Source organism: Aedes albopictus, chromosome 2, assembly GCF_035046485.1.
Source record: "Aedes albopictus strain Foshan chromosome 2, AalbF5, whole genome shotgun sequence".
Lineage (NCBI taxonomy): Eukaryota > Metazoa > Arthropoda > Insecta > Diptera > Culicidae > Aedes > Aedes albopictus.
Window position 1 is genome coordinate 285,981,763 of NC_085137.1, and position 16,690 is coordinate 285,998,452.

The following is a 16,690-nucleotide window of genomic DNA, read 5'->3' on the forward strand; positions in this document are numbered from 1 at the left end:
CCCGATGTCCTGATCCAGAAGCCTAGACTGAAGCGCCATTGCTCGCTCTCTGAAATGAGAAGAAAATATGACAATCTCTTGCCCAACTGCACTAAATAACCTTCTTCCGTCATAAGAAGAAAAGTAAAAAGTAAGATTTCCACCAAATTTCGCAGAATGTATCATTCCTGACGCGTTCACTATTGCTGTCCAAGAAGCTTTCTCCGAAGCACACCGACATGGCCTACAACTTACCCCTGCAACATGCCAAATTACGCCGAAACCCTCATCTCCTCGCAACATATGTATTGATAAACTGAAACTTACTGAAACATCTCATTCTCCACTAAAACTTCTTTAAGCCCGCTGAAGCTTCCCTGTACCATCAAATTCCCTGAAAAACACCTGCAGTCAGCAAGCCCAGACGAAAACACGAATAACTTTTTATTTTGTTACAAACATAACTTGTTTACTACCCGACATCCATTACCCAACTTGGTGATTTTTAATCGCGATTACAACAAATATTGAAATGTGACAAAACTGTTTAAAAAATCTGGTGAGCATTCCAGTTTGTTCGAATCCCGACAATGAATACGACAGGAGGATGGACTTTCGTCTCTACTGCTTAGCATTGTACTACAGGATATTTATATGGCAAGCCATATGTAGAAGCCAAGACTACGACTTTCAACATGTCCGGCCAATTTGTTTGCTTCGCGAACATAAATATCATCGACAGAATATTTGATACGGTTGTATAGCTATATACCCTCCTCAAACGGAAAGCGGCAAAAGTCTGATTTGTGGTGATTATAAATACGCCAAAACATAGGACATGCAGGTAGGTGGAAGTGAGCGAGGCAGGGCAGCAATAGTGTTACCGTGACCGCACCTAATTCCAATCAGCTCCTAATTCCGTTCACACGAATCAAAACATCGAGTATTAGCCGAAATTGTCGCAAATCTATAGCAAATTGATTTTTGTAATTTTCAATAATTATGTCCACGCCAGAATATAATCAAAAAGTTAAAGGGTTTCTTGTGTATTACTTTGAAAATACATCAAATGCCATTATTTATCCAATCGGCCGCCATATAACTTTTTTTCTTTTGTGGACCTGTGAATTGCATCAATTTATACATTTAATGAGTTTTCATTGAAATACTAACAAAATCAATCAAAAAAGCACCATAGCAGAACAATAAAGGACATATTTTTATAAATTTAACATCAAATCATCTTATCGAAGAAGACTTCTGATGCTAGAAATGAAAAAACACATGACCGGAATTAGGATACTACAGGTTGTACTTGCTCCTAATTCCAATCACCATATAAATGCAAAGGAAACTATGAAAAATCTGCAGTACAATCGAAACAACCAACTCCAGCATCAGTCAAGGCTCCCTGACGATTGATGTTTGGTTCATATCATTTCAATAACAATTTTTGAAAACGACCTATAATCAATGGTGTAGCATTGATTATACGTCGTTTTCAAAATTTGTTACTGATTTATTGGTTGCCCCAGCTAGCAAGCATAAATTGTGGTGTCGTCGGTTTAAAGATTTATAGATGACGTCAAACCCGACATAAACCTATCATTGACCTGTTTTTATTTTGGTCTCCAAACCCAACATAGACCCAACAGTTATACAATGTGGGCCCAACATTCGATAAAATTTGACCCGACTTTGACGCGACATTCGACACTCTGGTGGAATTTTGCAGTTTTCCCAGAAAGCTCTCAAAAAACGCAACAACATTAAAATAATCCAATGTTATTACTTCAAATTATTATAGAACTAACATGTTTTGACAAGTAAATAAATGTATTTCGACATATAAAATATAAATATAACCATAAAAACCTATGCCAATATGATTATTTTGTCAACTTGATAATTACTTGGAGTGATCGGAATTAGGAACACAAGTGAACGGAATTAGGATCATACTGATTGGAATAAGGAACAGCAACTTGTTTCAAATAGCGGCAATTTTCCAAATAAGTTGAGTGCTTGCAACCTTGATTATATTTTTCTAGCAGTATAGAGTCATAATGAAACAGCGTTGCACAATTACAGTCACTAAATGCAGAACATGTATTTTCTACAGCTATTAGACTTAGTTCATCGCCTTAAGTGAACGGAATTAGGTACAGTCACGGTACGATAAATAAGTGGGGACATCTTCGAGATCTGAATGGATCCCTTTCTACCACCAGACAACAACGTCGCATCTTAGGATGTTGTTTTAAAATATATGAAAAAATAAATTGAAAACAATTGAAATAGGAATGACTTCTTTTTGGGTTCGTTGCATTAATGCTTTCCTTACTACGTTAATCTCTAATATTATTATTTAATATTTGTTGAATATCGAAATTCTATGTTATATAATCCAAATATTTAAACTTAACACGAATAAATTATGTTTATCTTGTAAAATAAATAAAAACAATATTAGTATCTACCGTTAAGTTGTTTCCGATGGCCTAAAAGATGGTTACTTCGAAACATTTCAATAGAAAGTATTCAAATTTGTACTAGTTTATCGCCGATATGGCTGCTTGGAGTATTGTCCACGTTCGTTTTCGTTCTTCTGTTCGATGAAACAGCTGTACACAACTGCCCACATGTATGCGTAAATCACTGTAAAGAGAGGAAAAAAAACACATAATTACAGGGTGCGGCAGGAAAAAATGCGAAAAGTTCAAGGCACTATTACACGCTAAATATGGGATATATATGACTATTTTTTCATGACAGTGTATCAGTCAATGTCTATATTCTAGCACTGAAAAATAAAAATGAACACATTTGATGTTTAACATGTGATAATGTAGGCCTAATAAGCGGATATCAATAAACTGCGCGCCCAATAGTCATTAAACAAAATGACTATAACAGTAACAAAATTAGCTCAAATTCGATGAACAACCAGACCACACTGATCCAGAGCCATGTAGTTTCACATACCAGATGAAATAAGTACATATACTTGATGATATTGTAGAGAAAATCAAAAAATTTGTTTTATCAGATGCGAAATTTAGCGACCTGTGCGATTTTCTGCGGTTTGAAAATTCTGGTTGTCTTCATCTTCAGGCGCAGCCCTGTAAAGGTTAGTGACCAAAATGGGAAATTTTTTAATTAACTTTTCAGAAAACTAGCCTATTATAGATCATGGAACGTTGAAACATAGATAGGTTAATGTCAAATGGGCGAAAATGAGGTTTGAAGTTGAAAAACACTTTCGCATTTTTTCCTGCCGCATACTGTAATGTAACACTATTACCCATCAAACTCGCATCTGAAGAACATCAATCAATAGCCATATCCTTTTACAGAGCGTGATTTTTGTTTGTCACGATGGGATCTTGGTTGTACAGCATGTGAAACACCCGCACACACACATTAAGCGAAAAGTGCTATGAACTGCTTCGCGCCACAATCCTTAATCCGGGAATCGAGTCAAATGTCACGGTACATTAAACACACTCCACTTGGTGCACCATTATTGATGAGGCATATAAAAAAAAGTATGAACTGTCCGCAGGCCCGGATTAAGGATTGTGGGGGCCCGGGGCCCGAGCGGATGTGAAGGCCCTTTTGAGAGGTGACCAAAAATGTTTTTCCTTATTTTCGAACAGTACTTGAGCAATATGAAAAATAAAGCTAATGTTAGCAACCAAAAAAGGTTTTTGTGGGGGCCCCTAAAATGTGGTGGCCCGGGGCCCGCCCCCCCCCCCCCTTAGATCCGGCCCTGACTGTCCGTGTGAATGTGTTTCGAATTTCATAGGCTTTGTGGAAATCGAGTAGCATGTAATTTACCCCATGAGCAACGTAAGAGTGCATAAGCTACGCCACAGCCGGGAAGTCAAGCAGCACAACGTTATATTAGCTAAGCTAACAGGCTAACAGTGAATATTTACCACAGTTCATACCCATGCACAAATTATTATTATTGAAGATGCATCCCAACGACCACTAATGCGCTTGTGGGTTGGACTCCATCGTCATTAGCATAATTGCAATGCTATAAGGATGAGCTGAACAATCAAATGCTTCGTGTAAAGGGCATCGTACAAATAGTGCTGGAAGACTTTGATTGCAACAGCTTACAGCTTTCATGGACGTTGAAACATCCTTCTAAATAACAATTATTTTCTGAAAGTTATAAAAGTACCTTGCAGTAATTTGACGATGATTTTTGTTTTAGCCTAGTAATTTTGCAGAATCTGAACATCCTTTGACACAGCACTCACGAAGTAATGACCCCTTGCCACTTTTGTGTTATTATATTAAATTAATCAAGTTAACGCCAAATTTACCCACTAACCTTAGACTTGTTCCAATATAATACTTCTGAAGAAAAAATATCACTTACCGACTGAAATCAGACCAATTGCTAACCACAGAGAGCCACCGAGTACGAATCCATCAATGAAATACATCACAGCTGTGTATATCACGCTGATTAGTAAGCCTATTACCAGCATGAATCCCAGTATCACCCAAGGCATCATAAGATAATGATTTTTCTGCGGAAAAGAAGTAAGGATAATTTCATTACTTATATTTATTATTACATTTTTTTTCGTTTACAACAAATTATTAGTTAATCCAATGGGCAATACACACCTTGAGCACACCAAGGATCATCAGCAGTGAAATCAGAATGGTCATGCAAAGGTTCAGCACGAATATGATTTTCACTACATTCTGCGGCAGCCAGTCCATAAGAATCGTTTTAAACTCGACTCTTGTGGTGAAAATAACGATAATGGAGATAATCGACAACACAATTCCCATGATGCCAGATATTAGCGAGCCGGTTCGCAGGGAGTAGCACCGGCAACACGTAGTCACACATGGTTCCGCCATTCCGCTTCAATATCCTGAAAATGAAGAGAAAAAAAAAGAATGAAATTGGTAAATTGTGTTTGATCTGTTTCACAGTTTAATAGGATTCAGACCGTCAATTCATAGAATTGAATAAAATTCGTCACTCATAATATTTGGTGAGTACATTTGACACTCGTTAGAATCCAAACTATTTAAACATTCACTAAGAGATGAATAAAACAAGTGTTCTAATGGAGGAGAGCGGGCTGATTGATTGAGAAACTTCATTTTTTTTATCCAGCCTAAAAATAGGAACGATTAGGAATAATATGTCTATTTTAACCCACAATATAATGTGAAGTTTTGAACATCCATTATGAAAATTGTTTAGGCTATAACTTTGTTGTTAGCGCATCAAAACATCTGAAATTTTGACTGTAAGTTCTGCATATAAGACATAATAAGTGGTGAAAATCATAATCGTTTCAGTAATTTTGCTTTATAATTCAAACAAAAAACGGGGTTTTCAAATTTTGGACACTTTTTACCATTTTAAAATCAGTGGGCACTATTTTGGCTGTAGAACTGGCAACACTGTCCCGATTTTTATAAAACTTAGGCAATGTAAAACTGTTGTATTCAACTGTATTCATTGAAAATTTCAGTCATTTTTGTTGAATACTTTCAAAGTTAGAACAATTTGAATTTCACTATACATCTATACATCTACAATTTGAATTTCACTATACATACACATCTGCTTATTGTGACATAGTGCTACAAATATGGCTATAACTTTTAAACGATTAAATCAAATTGAATGAAATTTTGACACAATACTTTTACATACAGAAAAAAACATTGAAATCGGCCCAGTATTTTTGGCTCTACAGTCTTATGTAAAAAAATGATAATATGTTTGTTTTCCCAAGATTCTCATATGGTAAGTCTCTTATGTCGACGATATATCCACCTACACTTGACCGATTTTTATGAAATTTTGGACTATTGCTGGTCGAAAAATTATCAATTTTTGTGCACGCAATCAAAAGTTTTACATTATTTTGTGTGTCTCACTTTTTTCCAGTCCATTCTTTACCGGTAGTGTTACTAGTTCCGGGTGTCCCGCCAGAAGTGGTCAAATGTAAAAGTGAACCATACCCATACATGCGGTACATCAAATCGTAGCTTTTTAGGTAACAGTTAGCATAAACATAGGCTCAGACCACATTTAAAACTAGCGGATGCTTCGGCGGAATTACGAAAGCTAACATACAAAATCAATGCAGGCGAAGATATGCGTAAGGGATCAAAAACAAGCGATCTCATCGAATCAAACCATATTAGAAATCTGATGTTTAAATATGCAGTATGATGAGTCAATGTTGTGCGGGACAATTAAAATTTAACCGCATCAGCCACGAACAAAGTTTTTCAATCTCCTTTTGCGTCAAAAAATACTGCGCAAAACTTTGATGCGACTGAAGGGCGTGATCTGGTAATGTGGTTGAAATTTTAAATGGGATTTAGTGTAAGCAGTTTAAATTACTAGATTTTTTTCGGCAAATTTTACATAAATCTTGTAACCAATGATAATGAAATATAGTCTAAAGTTCGAAGAAAAAACTTTGTCAAAAACCGTAAGAAGTTATATCCAAGCTTGTAATTCAAAAACTTTTCAGCGTCGATGGAAAGATCATGAGTACATATTCGAAGAGAAAGGCACTACCACCACTAGGTGTATTATTCTGTTGTTCTTTTTTTAATATGCATATCATACATACTTTAGTCACTTTCAGTTTTTTAGAAAAAGGCCTTTATTCACAAAATTTTACATTTTCATTAAAAACACTCTATTTTTTTTATTTCAAATTGTTTATCTGTTCATCAAAATCATAGTACGATTTTAATAGATTTTGAACCATTGGGTCAGAACCTGATTTCAGAACTTTTAAACCACGCCTAAGTTTCGAGAAAAAATAAAATTTATTCACAAAATGGAGCATTTTATTAAAATCTTCTATTTTAAATTTTATATCAATTGACTAGATTTTGGTTCACTGTTTCAGAATAAGACCTCTGAATTCCAATAACACGTTCAGTTTTTGAGAAAAATAGGGTTTCAATTTTTTATAGATATTGATCTACCTCACCTTAAAGTTTCCTTTTAAATAATTTTCAATATTTTCAATTTTAAGTATTATTCACTAATTCAATTATTATCCGCTAATTCAGAGTCTGACTTCAGGCTTTTTGTAACACAAAAATAAGGGGTTTCAGTATATTTTTAACTTCTTTGGAAAATATATATATCTTTTTTTATTAACATCTGTTCATCAAATTCAATATGCCTATTTGAAATATTTTGACACTGATTGTTAGAAAAATAGGACTTCAAAAATTAAATTTCATATATTCACAGAAAATAAACTGTTTTCAATATATTGAGATACACTGTATCAATATCTCAAATTAACACGTGCAGTTTTTTTTAAGAAAAGTTAGATTTTACCCAGTCAACACACGAGCGTATATAATGTTGAATAGGATGCAAAAGTGGAGGCGATATGCGTACACTTTACACGCGGTTAAATGGAAGCATGTATGTATATGGCCTCCACTTTAGCATTATATTCAACATCGTATAAGACTTCATGTTAGCTGGGTAATTACTAAATGTTTTACTATCATGTACAGTTGACTTTTTTATTCATAATTTAAAAGTTTGCACCTGCCCAACGAAATGAATGATTGTATTTAATCGGTTTTGAACCTCTATTAATTGTTTATTATCTATTCTTAGAATATCTGTAGCACGCATTAGCGGAACCAGCTTTTTCTTTTTTCTTACTCACTCTCCCAAGCATGCAAGTGAAAGAGCGAGATGAAAGAGGGGGCAAGCTGCCTCCTCTTCTATCTTTCTCTTTCTCGTGTATGTTTAGGAGAGTGAGCAAGAAAAAAGAAAATGCTGGCTCCGCCAATGGTAGCACGTACAATTTTTCAATAAAATGGATTTTTTTTTTAATTTTTATTTCTGTGTATTTTAACTTATGCTAATTCTACACTTAGAAAAATGGAGATTTAGGGTAAGTGTACCTAAGGAAAACTATTTATACAAAAATAACGAAAAGACCAACGAATGTCACCAAGAAGTTAAAAGACAGCTTAGTATCCATACTTAACAGGAAAAATATAAAAACGGAGCCAAAACTACATTTAGTATTGATTACAGCGTGTGCCAATGATAGGAACCCTGTACCAGTTATGGTTACATTTTTTAACTTCGGTTCCTTTTCGCACTATTTGCATGCATTCCTTATGGGGTTAGCCATAACTGGTACACTATGGCGAAAAAGGGTACAAGGAAGCCTAAATTTTAAGGAAAATTATTTATTTCTACCATGATTTGAGGAAAATGTGGAGTTTAAATAAGTGCGACTATCTTTTGTGAACGTGATCTGTTGTTCACAATTTTTTTCTTGTTGATTTACATCGTTAAAGGGTGAAAATTAACTATGGCGAATAATTGGTACTATAGCCATAATTGGTACACTTACCCTATTCACATTTTTAAATATTTCTTTAGACTTGTGCTTGTCGATCAAAATTCATATTTGATTTGGAAAATATTGATCCGTAGATTCCACACCTAGTTTAAGAATTTCTGTAGAATGTATAGTTTTTGAAAAACAATGGATTTTATTTACAAAATATTCTATTTAAAATAAATTGTTTATCATTATTTATTATAATCGGTGCAAAAAAAAAATCAATAGTGTGCGCAGAAGATTCCAAAGTTGCAAACGGAAATAAAATTCATCCTATAGAAACTGATTCTTCCGGTGGGCCATTAGATGTTAATGGTGGTAGACCGTGGTAACATATAGATGGGATCGAACCCCAATAAACAATAAAACACATCCTATGTCTTTGTGGAGACAAATAGGTAAACACGTGTAATCACTGAATTAGAACTATAACAAAAATAGAAAGTCATTGCCCTTTTAAAATAGTAAAAATGTAGAATATAGATCAGAGTATTCCTCTATTGAACTTTGAGAATGTCTTCCAAAACATTCTTTAACAAACCTGAGTTTTGTGAAATTATCTTCGGAATAAAGGAAGAAGGAACATTTGTGACCTTCCAAATCATGAACATGAAATATCACCATCGAGCATATCACTCGAGTACAGATCGTAGTTGATTATTTCCGACTACCGTACCTATGTACAGAAAGTGTTTGAATTTCGAGTATTCAAGTTCGGCACTCCCACCCAAACTTGCTCGAACCAGTCCAAGTTCAGACGTGAGACCTATTTTAGCACAGAGTGCATTGCGTCTAACCACCTTCGGTCCATATATCTTCCGCCGTGAGTGGAATGATGATTACATTTATACACACCGTTCGATATAGATAGGTAGGTAGGTATAGACCACACCAGCAGGAGAAAACAGCCCGCAGCGTCCAACGCAAGACTTACTGAGTCGAGCTACACAGCCAGTGGCACAGAAAAGGAACAGACTCCGATCGTGGGAGCAGCCAGCAGCGTGATGAAGGTGAAGTTTAAAATAGATTAAGAACAACGTGCGACAAACTATGTTCATTTGCTCGCACACACTTTGCGATCCCATACCCGTTGGAAATCAAATGTTCATTGTAAACTATACGATGCTTCACATATTTTCACTACGTTGATTTCATTTAACTGTTGCAGACGGAGAATAGTACTTGATGGATGGTTTCGTGTAAGATTGTCATCATTGAACGAGTGAATGTTCGTTCAAGCGAAGCCAAGAAAATGCAACCAAGCATGATTGGAATACATGAGAAGGTATAAACCACTAAAGTTTGAAAATAAATTGGGGCAAAAGCATCTTTATTTTAGTATGATGTTAAGTGTACAAAGATGTCAAAAGATTTTAAAACTACACAAAGAGTCAATCAATGCAATTTGTATTGCATCACACAATGTAAAAGTATTTGCCAAACAAAATGCAAATTCATGTAATAAAAAGTAGCTATAAAGTTATCAATGACCATCAACCATCGTCATTACTGTTGCGAAATCCCGAGTCAGATGGAAATTGAAATTAAAAGATTCGATATTGATTATAGATGAAAAACAATCATATCAAAAATTTAATTCGAAATCAATTGTCTAGGATAAGGGGGCTTACAGATTTCAAAAATTGCATTGAACATAATAATATGACATGTGGAGCGGACCTGGTGTGATGGTTTGAACACTTGATTATCACGCTGAGGACCTGGGATCGAATCCCACTCCCGACAAACTCGCAAAACGTGAGTTCTTCCTTCGGAAGGGAAGTAAAGCATGGGTCCCGAGATGAACTAGTCTTGGGCTAAAAATCTCGTTAATACAGATAAAAATAATAATAATAATATGACATAAAAGAATCTATAATTTCTATTTTATTTTTCCATCAATATCATATTGACCTACTTTTCCGCATTTATTCATTATGCAGCTCATTTGAGTTGTATAATGAAAAATAGTTGCTTACTTTTGATTTGCATATTTGAGTTGCATTATGTCCATTATAAGGTTATAAAATGAATAGTTGTTTATGTGAAAAGTCCATAAATAACTAGTACGCAATTTGTTGCAAACCCATTTTTCAGCACTCTTTGTATTTACTTATCCAACTTGACAACTTGCCTCGTTGGATAAACGCATGGCGAAAACAACATAGTTTTGTTACACGTTGCATGAATAAATATTTAATACACTTTTAAAAAGCTTAGGACAATAGGGCCCATATAGCCGATGCGATAAGCGCGCCGATTTTCAGATAGTCCATGTTGTGGGTGACGGGTTCGATTCGCTTTCGATCCAGGAACTTTCCGTTAGGTAATTTATCTTCGTGCCTGCCACACGATATACACGTATAAAATTGACAGAGGAAGACGGAGGAAGAAAGCTCTTAATCAATAATACAAAGCTGAGAAGCAGGCTTTCTTCCAGTTAGGATGTTACTCCAAGAATAGAGAGATTTTGCAAATTGTTTTGCTTTTTAATCTATTTTCGTACGCATGTAGATTGTAGGTAAATGAAGCAATGAGTTGCCCATCTCAGAACAATACAAATTTATCTTGTTTGAATATTTCACGATAATCTAGAGCAAATAAATCGTTTGCCATTTAATAACAACGAACCGGAAACAAACATATAATGATACATCCTAGGTGAAAACACATCACACAATGAAGCTGCTGCACTACATCATTCATAGCCCCGATCTGCGTAAAATAAATTGAGCTACCGCAACACACCGAAACCTTCGCTCATCAGTTCGCAAATCTTCCAAAAACCGCTGATGACGCACCGGGAGGGAAGAACGGAAAACATAAACATAAACAAAAATTTCAAGATCATCGCGTTCGGATATTTTATTTCAGCAACAACGTAGGTAGGTACGGCATCCTCTCGCGCTCCCCATTCTCTATAGACACATCCATCGTCGTCGGTCGCCACATGGAGCATTTCGCCATAGTAAACCGTATAGATATAGCACCAAAGCAGAAGAGCGGCTGGCTAACCAGTAGCTTTATTACACCACTAACAGCTCGACCGACTGACTTCATCGTAGTAGGTAGAGTTGGTATACGAAACTCTTTCTATGTAAAGCTTGAGCAACTCCAAATCTTTACTACTTGAATAAATTTCAATGATAATTACCTTTGAGCACGTAGACGCGGCCTTTTCCAATTAAAATGAAATTTTATTCTTGTGTGAGCTTCTATGTATCTATTTAACCATTTATACTTAACACCAAAATTTCGAAAAAAGGCGTATGAAAAAACTTTTCTTCTTCAAAAAAATATAACTCGAAAACGGTTTGTTAAATTGAAATGATGTCTTCAATGCTTCAGGATATTTGAGACTTTTAGGAAAAAAATACACCGTTGTCATTTAATTTCAATTTTCCAAAACCCTTAGCCATCGATTTTTTTACTATTGTTCTGTAGAAAGCTGACTTTTAGCCTCAAAGTTTGCCTGTAGCCTAGGATGCTTCTAAATATTTTTACTCGAACTTTTTTTCATTTTTACGAAGCAGAAGAAACTTTTTTTGATATATTATATACCAAAAATATATTCTACATTCAAGTTCCAATGAAGAAAATATACATAATTTATTCGTATGAGTGTAATCAGTTTTGTACCTTTCAATTCCGCCCTATTTTGCTTATCCTTTGACAGATACGCGTATTTCGACTACGACTTGTAATCTTCCTCAGTGTCAGTTCTTATAATTTATTCCTGAATCGAACCTTGTTTAAGTAACAAATAATAATAAATGGAAAAAAATTGAACTAGGGTGTTGGTTCCCTTATTAAGCATATAGCTCCCGGGCCACTTTCATCCTACAAAAAAACAAAGGATTGAAGCGCTGTTTGTTTTGTTTCTTATTTTTGTATTTTTTGTTAGAAAACGCACGCACGCATGAAAACAAACAGAACGGAATCAATCGGTGCCGTAATCGCTTGTTTTCGAATAGGATGAATATGGGAGCGTGAGATTACTGATGGTACACATACCCTAGTTAAATGTTATTCAAAACGGTCGGTCAAAAAATTCACATATCTGAGATATATTTGATTCTTTTTTAATAAAAACAGTAAAAAAAATCATGAATAACATTTTTAAAGGTCCCATACACACCAAACGCTTACAGCAAAGCGAAAACAAGCTCAACTGGGATCCAGCATAACTTGGTGCCCTATCAGCGCAAATTACGGGATGTTTCAGAAAGTTTTGCTGAAATTCAGCAATTTGTATTGTTGAATGCATTCAGCATGGCAAAAACCAGCAAAATTTGCTGGTTAGCTGTCAAAAATATTTAGGGTGTACCGCCAGTCGGGGTGACATTGGGCCTGGGGGATAATTTTGAAATATGCTTAGCTCAAAATACTAACATTTATCAAAGTGATAATTGAAAAGTGGATAGAATGTGATAAAAATAATTTGCGTTGACCATCCGGTGTAGAAAAAAGTCACATTTAGTTGATTGCCTATTAAGGAAAAGGATGTGAATTTTATTGCAGGGTGTACTATACAAAACTGTTGTTTTAAAATGTCCTGTAGAAAACAGCTGAACACCGAACATGTAATGGATTATTGTTTTCAAAGTGTATTGAGCAGTTATTTAGAAAATAATCACGAGTTTTCTTGGTTTTGTATGCTATTTTGTATGAAAATCTTATTTATTCGATCTATAGTGCAAATATTTCATTTTGGGAGTGACTTTGGGCCATATAAAAGCAATGCAATCTGTAAAAGAACCCTACAAATGTGAAAATATTCACAGAAAGATATAATACTTTCGTCTATTGAGAATATTAGTTGGGATTGTATTTAAAAGATAAGGTACACCGGGGCAAGTTGAAGCGGGTGGGGTAAGATGAAACAGCGGGTTAGCATGATGTTTTTTAATGATGATAAACAATTTGATTGCTATAATACATAGTTTTTGATTGAATCAAACTTTTAACGAAGGATAAATTTTCAAATTTTATTGATCGTTTACAGTGAATATGAGCTAAAATATTGTTGTAACGCCCTACAAAGGGATGGATTATGCAATTTTGGCCCAATGACACCCCCATTGACGGTACATTTTTCTCATTTGTGTTTATTTCGTGTATTGAGCTTCTCGAGAATTTTTAGCATTTCGACAAGTTTCTCTTCGACCTCTAGGTTGCGCGCCAGGGTGTTGGGCACTTTGCGACGATTAACTCAAATCCGCACACCAGCGCACAATTTGCGCGCCGATTGCCTATGCGCCAAGTTTTTCACTAGCCAAATCACTATTAATCAGTGATTTAATGAAGTAAAAGCGTTGTTACCGTCAATAATATCTTTGTTGTACATTATTTCCAGACATAAAGACGTTCAATGTTTTAGACAAAAAATGGAACCGAACTCTAAGAGAGATAGAGCTCTTGGCGCGAACCATTTTGACACTTGTTTATTTACATTTTGTATGGCGCACAGCCCGGCGCATGGGCTGTCGGCGCACCAGTTGTTGGCCGGTATGCGGATTTCAGAAAAGATTCGCAATAGCTCCAACGATACTAACATGGATGTAGGGAAAAAAATGTGTACATATTTTTTTTATTTCATCAGAACTGATAAGTACGTAGAATCTATTCTTGATATGAAAAATTGTTTCCTTATTGCTTGTTTTGAAAATAAAATAAATGAATAATAAAAATTCAAGAAAAATTGTTCCTCTACTAGTGACACTGGGGATGATTTCGAATGGTAGTCGGTAAACGCGTATCTGTCAAAGGATAAGCATTGGAGTAGGGATGTAGTACCGGTAGTACCGGTACCGAAAATACCGGTATTACCGACCATTTCTTGGTACCGAAATACCGGTACTGACTGATCCTCGGTACCGGTACTTTCGGTACCGTGAAATCTCTCCCGAAATACTGAGATCCGGTCATTAGTATAGCCAATATGCAATGAAAATAAACGAAAACATTTAAAACCAACTACTTTGACAAACAAACATTCCATATATGCAACCTTTCTGCAAATCCAGGATATCTTAGTAATGATTGGTTCAATAAACGTTGAAGTTTGGAAATGGATTAACTAACATAGAATAAAACTTGTTAGATTAGGGGTTCTTGTTATTTCTTCAGTTTTTAGAATCCGTTGGATCATCAAGGAAAAATCAGTTAAAACTTCTTCTGTCTTCACCTCACAACTATCTACCTGATTTGGGTAATGTAAAGTTGTTCCTCTTTCATTTTATACTGACCAAGGTACTGCCTGTGAAACTGAGCTATAAGAATAGCTCCAAAAACAGTTTCATACAGCTCATTTCTTTCTATCTTTTTTGTTTATCTATATTTTTTGTTCAATTTAGTATTTTATGATTAGCTTCTGACATCCCTGAAAACCGAAATACAACTGGAAATAAGGAAATCTACAATGCAATAGACCATTCTTCATTTTAGTAAAAAAAAAATCCCAGTACCGGTATTTTACCGGTACTACCGGTACTGTAAGCTCCAGTACCGAAATACCGGTACTCACCAAAAGTGGTCGGTACTGCGACCCCTACATTGGAGGGTGGTATATAAATGTACAAAACTTCTGGCAAAAATATGTCTGTCTGTGTATCACAACTGTTTACGAAATTACATTAACAAGAAAAACAAAAATCAATCTCGCATCGCATCTTGGACATATGTAGTGCATTGCAATATACTCGATCAAATAAGGTAACCCGATAAAGCAATTACTTAGACTAACGCCACTCTTGTCGAAGATACATCACAGTTGGTAGAAGCATTCATTTTTTTAGGTTCTTACTTACGATTAACAGCAATTTTAGGCGGGAGAATAGAATTCCATTTAACAGCCTATGTTAAAATAAGTTAGTACTACATCCTTAGTTTTGAGCCACAATTTGATCGAAGACGAATGCCTTCAAATATTCACGGGGTGAACGTCACTTGATGGCACTATTCGGTAAATATAAATTTAATAACACATGAATTAAAAAAAACAACACTTTCACATTTTTTTCTCACTACGATTCAACCTCAATGCACACAGATTTGTAACGTTACATGCCATGTACGCTGTGGTCGTTGTGGTTTGCTGTCAGCAACACGGGGCTCCGTAAAAAGTATACTGCAAAGGTGTAGTGTCTGCGCCATACACCTTCATAACTACTTCTCTCTGTTCATTCAGCAACAACACAGCACAAATTCTGAGCAAACCAGTCAAGAACACATCAAAGCAAATCCCGAATATGGGCACCTCTAAAAATAGTGCTTTGATCATCGTGGTACGTAATCGACAGCCGAGCCAGCCTGGGTTAGCCTCGTATATGTTGATGGTGCTGCTGTTGCGCCAACACCGAACGGCATCCAATGCTCACCTGTCTGGAAATCTGCAATCCAAACTAATCACCGGGAAATTAGGACACTCGGAAGCAAACGCGCGCGATTAGAACGGACCGAAATGGTTATCTTAGCATTCAATCGAGGAGGGTGTGCTACTTGATTCTAAGAAAACAACGAGTACAACTTGCGCTGCTAATCGGTTCCGTTTACGAGGGCCACTTGAGACGAACTGATGCTGATTTAATTATTTTGCGCTACACTCGTATACGTGAATGGATTCGATCGATCGCTGTGTGATCCGGTAAGCTGACTCAGTGAACCTCAATACGCGCGGTGAGCTCGAAACTCGAGAGAAAGATCGCATGTATGAATCGTAACTTCGAAGAACACATGTATGCGTCTTAATGTAATCTACAGCAGCGCGTACAGAGTGAAATCAGTTACCTACTTTTAAAAGTAACTTGAGAGAAAAAGAGCGGAGAGAAACCATATTGAGTCAAACCCGCTTAAGCTTGAGGTTTCCGATTGCATTAAAACCTGAAATGTACCGGTCAGTCGGTCAGCACGACACCTTTACTGTCTCGGACAGTCTGTCCGTCTATCGTTCTCTCGTGGATTTCAACCCATACATATCTTCATCGCTTGCGGAGGAAGTAAACTTTGCACGGAGGAAATTCATTGGTTGGGTTGGGATTGGGAATTACTTATCTCCTACAGAGAGTAAACGCTGTTGTGATAATAAATTGATAAGGAATCTATTGCTAAAACGCACCCATCATGATAAGCGGTTTGGAATTAGAAAGAACGCCGGGATATGTTGCAACACCAAGAATTGTATAAATAACTTTACGGTGCTTGGTGGGATTTTCGAAAACTTGATGTTTTCCGGCTTTCGGCCACATCTTCATCTTTTTAACGATAATGTAGGTTACACAGCTAAACCTGAACCACTGTGAAGCCGCACA

General features: G+C 35.9%; 1 protein-coding gene across 1 annotated transcript; it reads right to left on the bottom strand.

The window, feature by feature from the left end:
* Positions 1-2,323: 2,323 nt before the first annotated feature.
* Positions 2,324-16,160, bottom strand: LOC109408232 (uncharacterized). The gene is made up of 4 exons (XM_019681490.3): positions 15,761-16,160; positions 4,630-4,886; positions 4,376-4,529; positions 2,324-2,637 (listed from the first exon to the last, which is right to left on the bottom strand). The coding sequence occupies exons 2-4, from the start codon at positions 4,870-4,872 to the stop codon at positions 2,537-2,539; spliced, it is 498 nt and encodes a 165-aa protein (XP_019537035.1). The 5' UTR covers positions 4,873-4,886; positions 15,761-16,160; the 3' UTR covers positions 2,324-2,536.
* Positions 16,161-16,690: the final 530 nt, after the last annotated feature.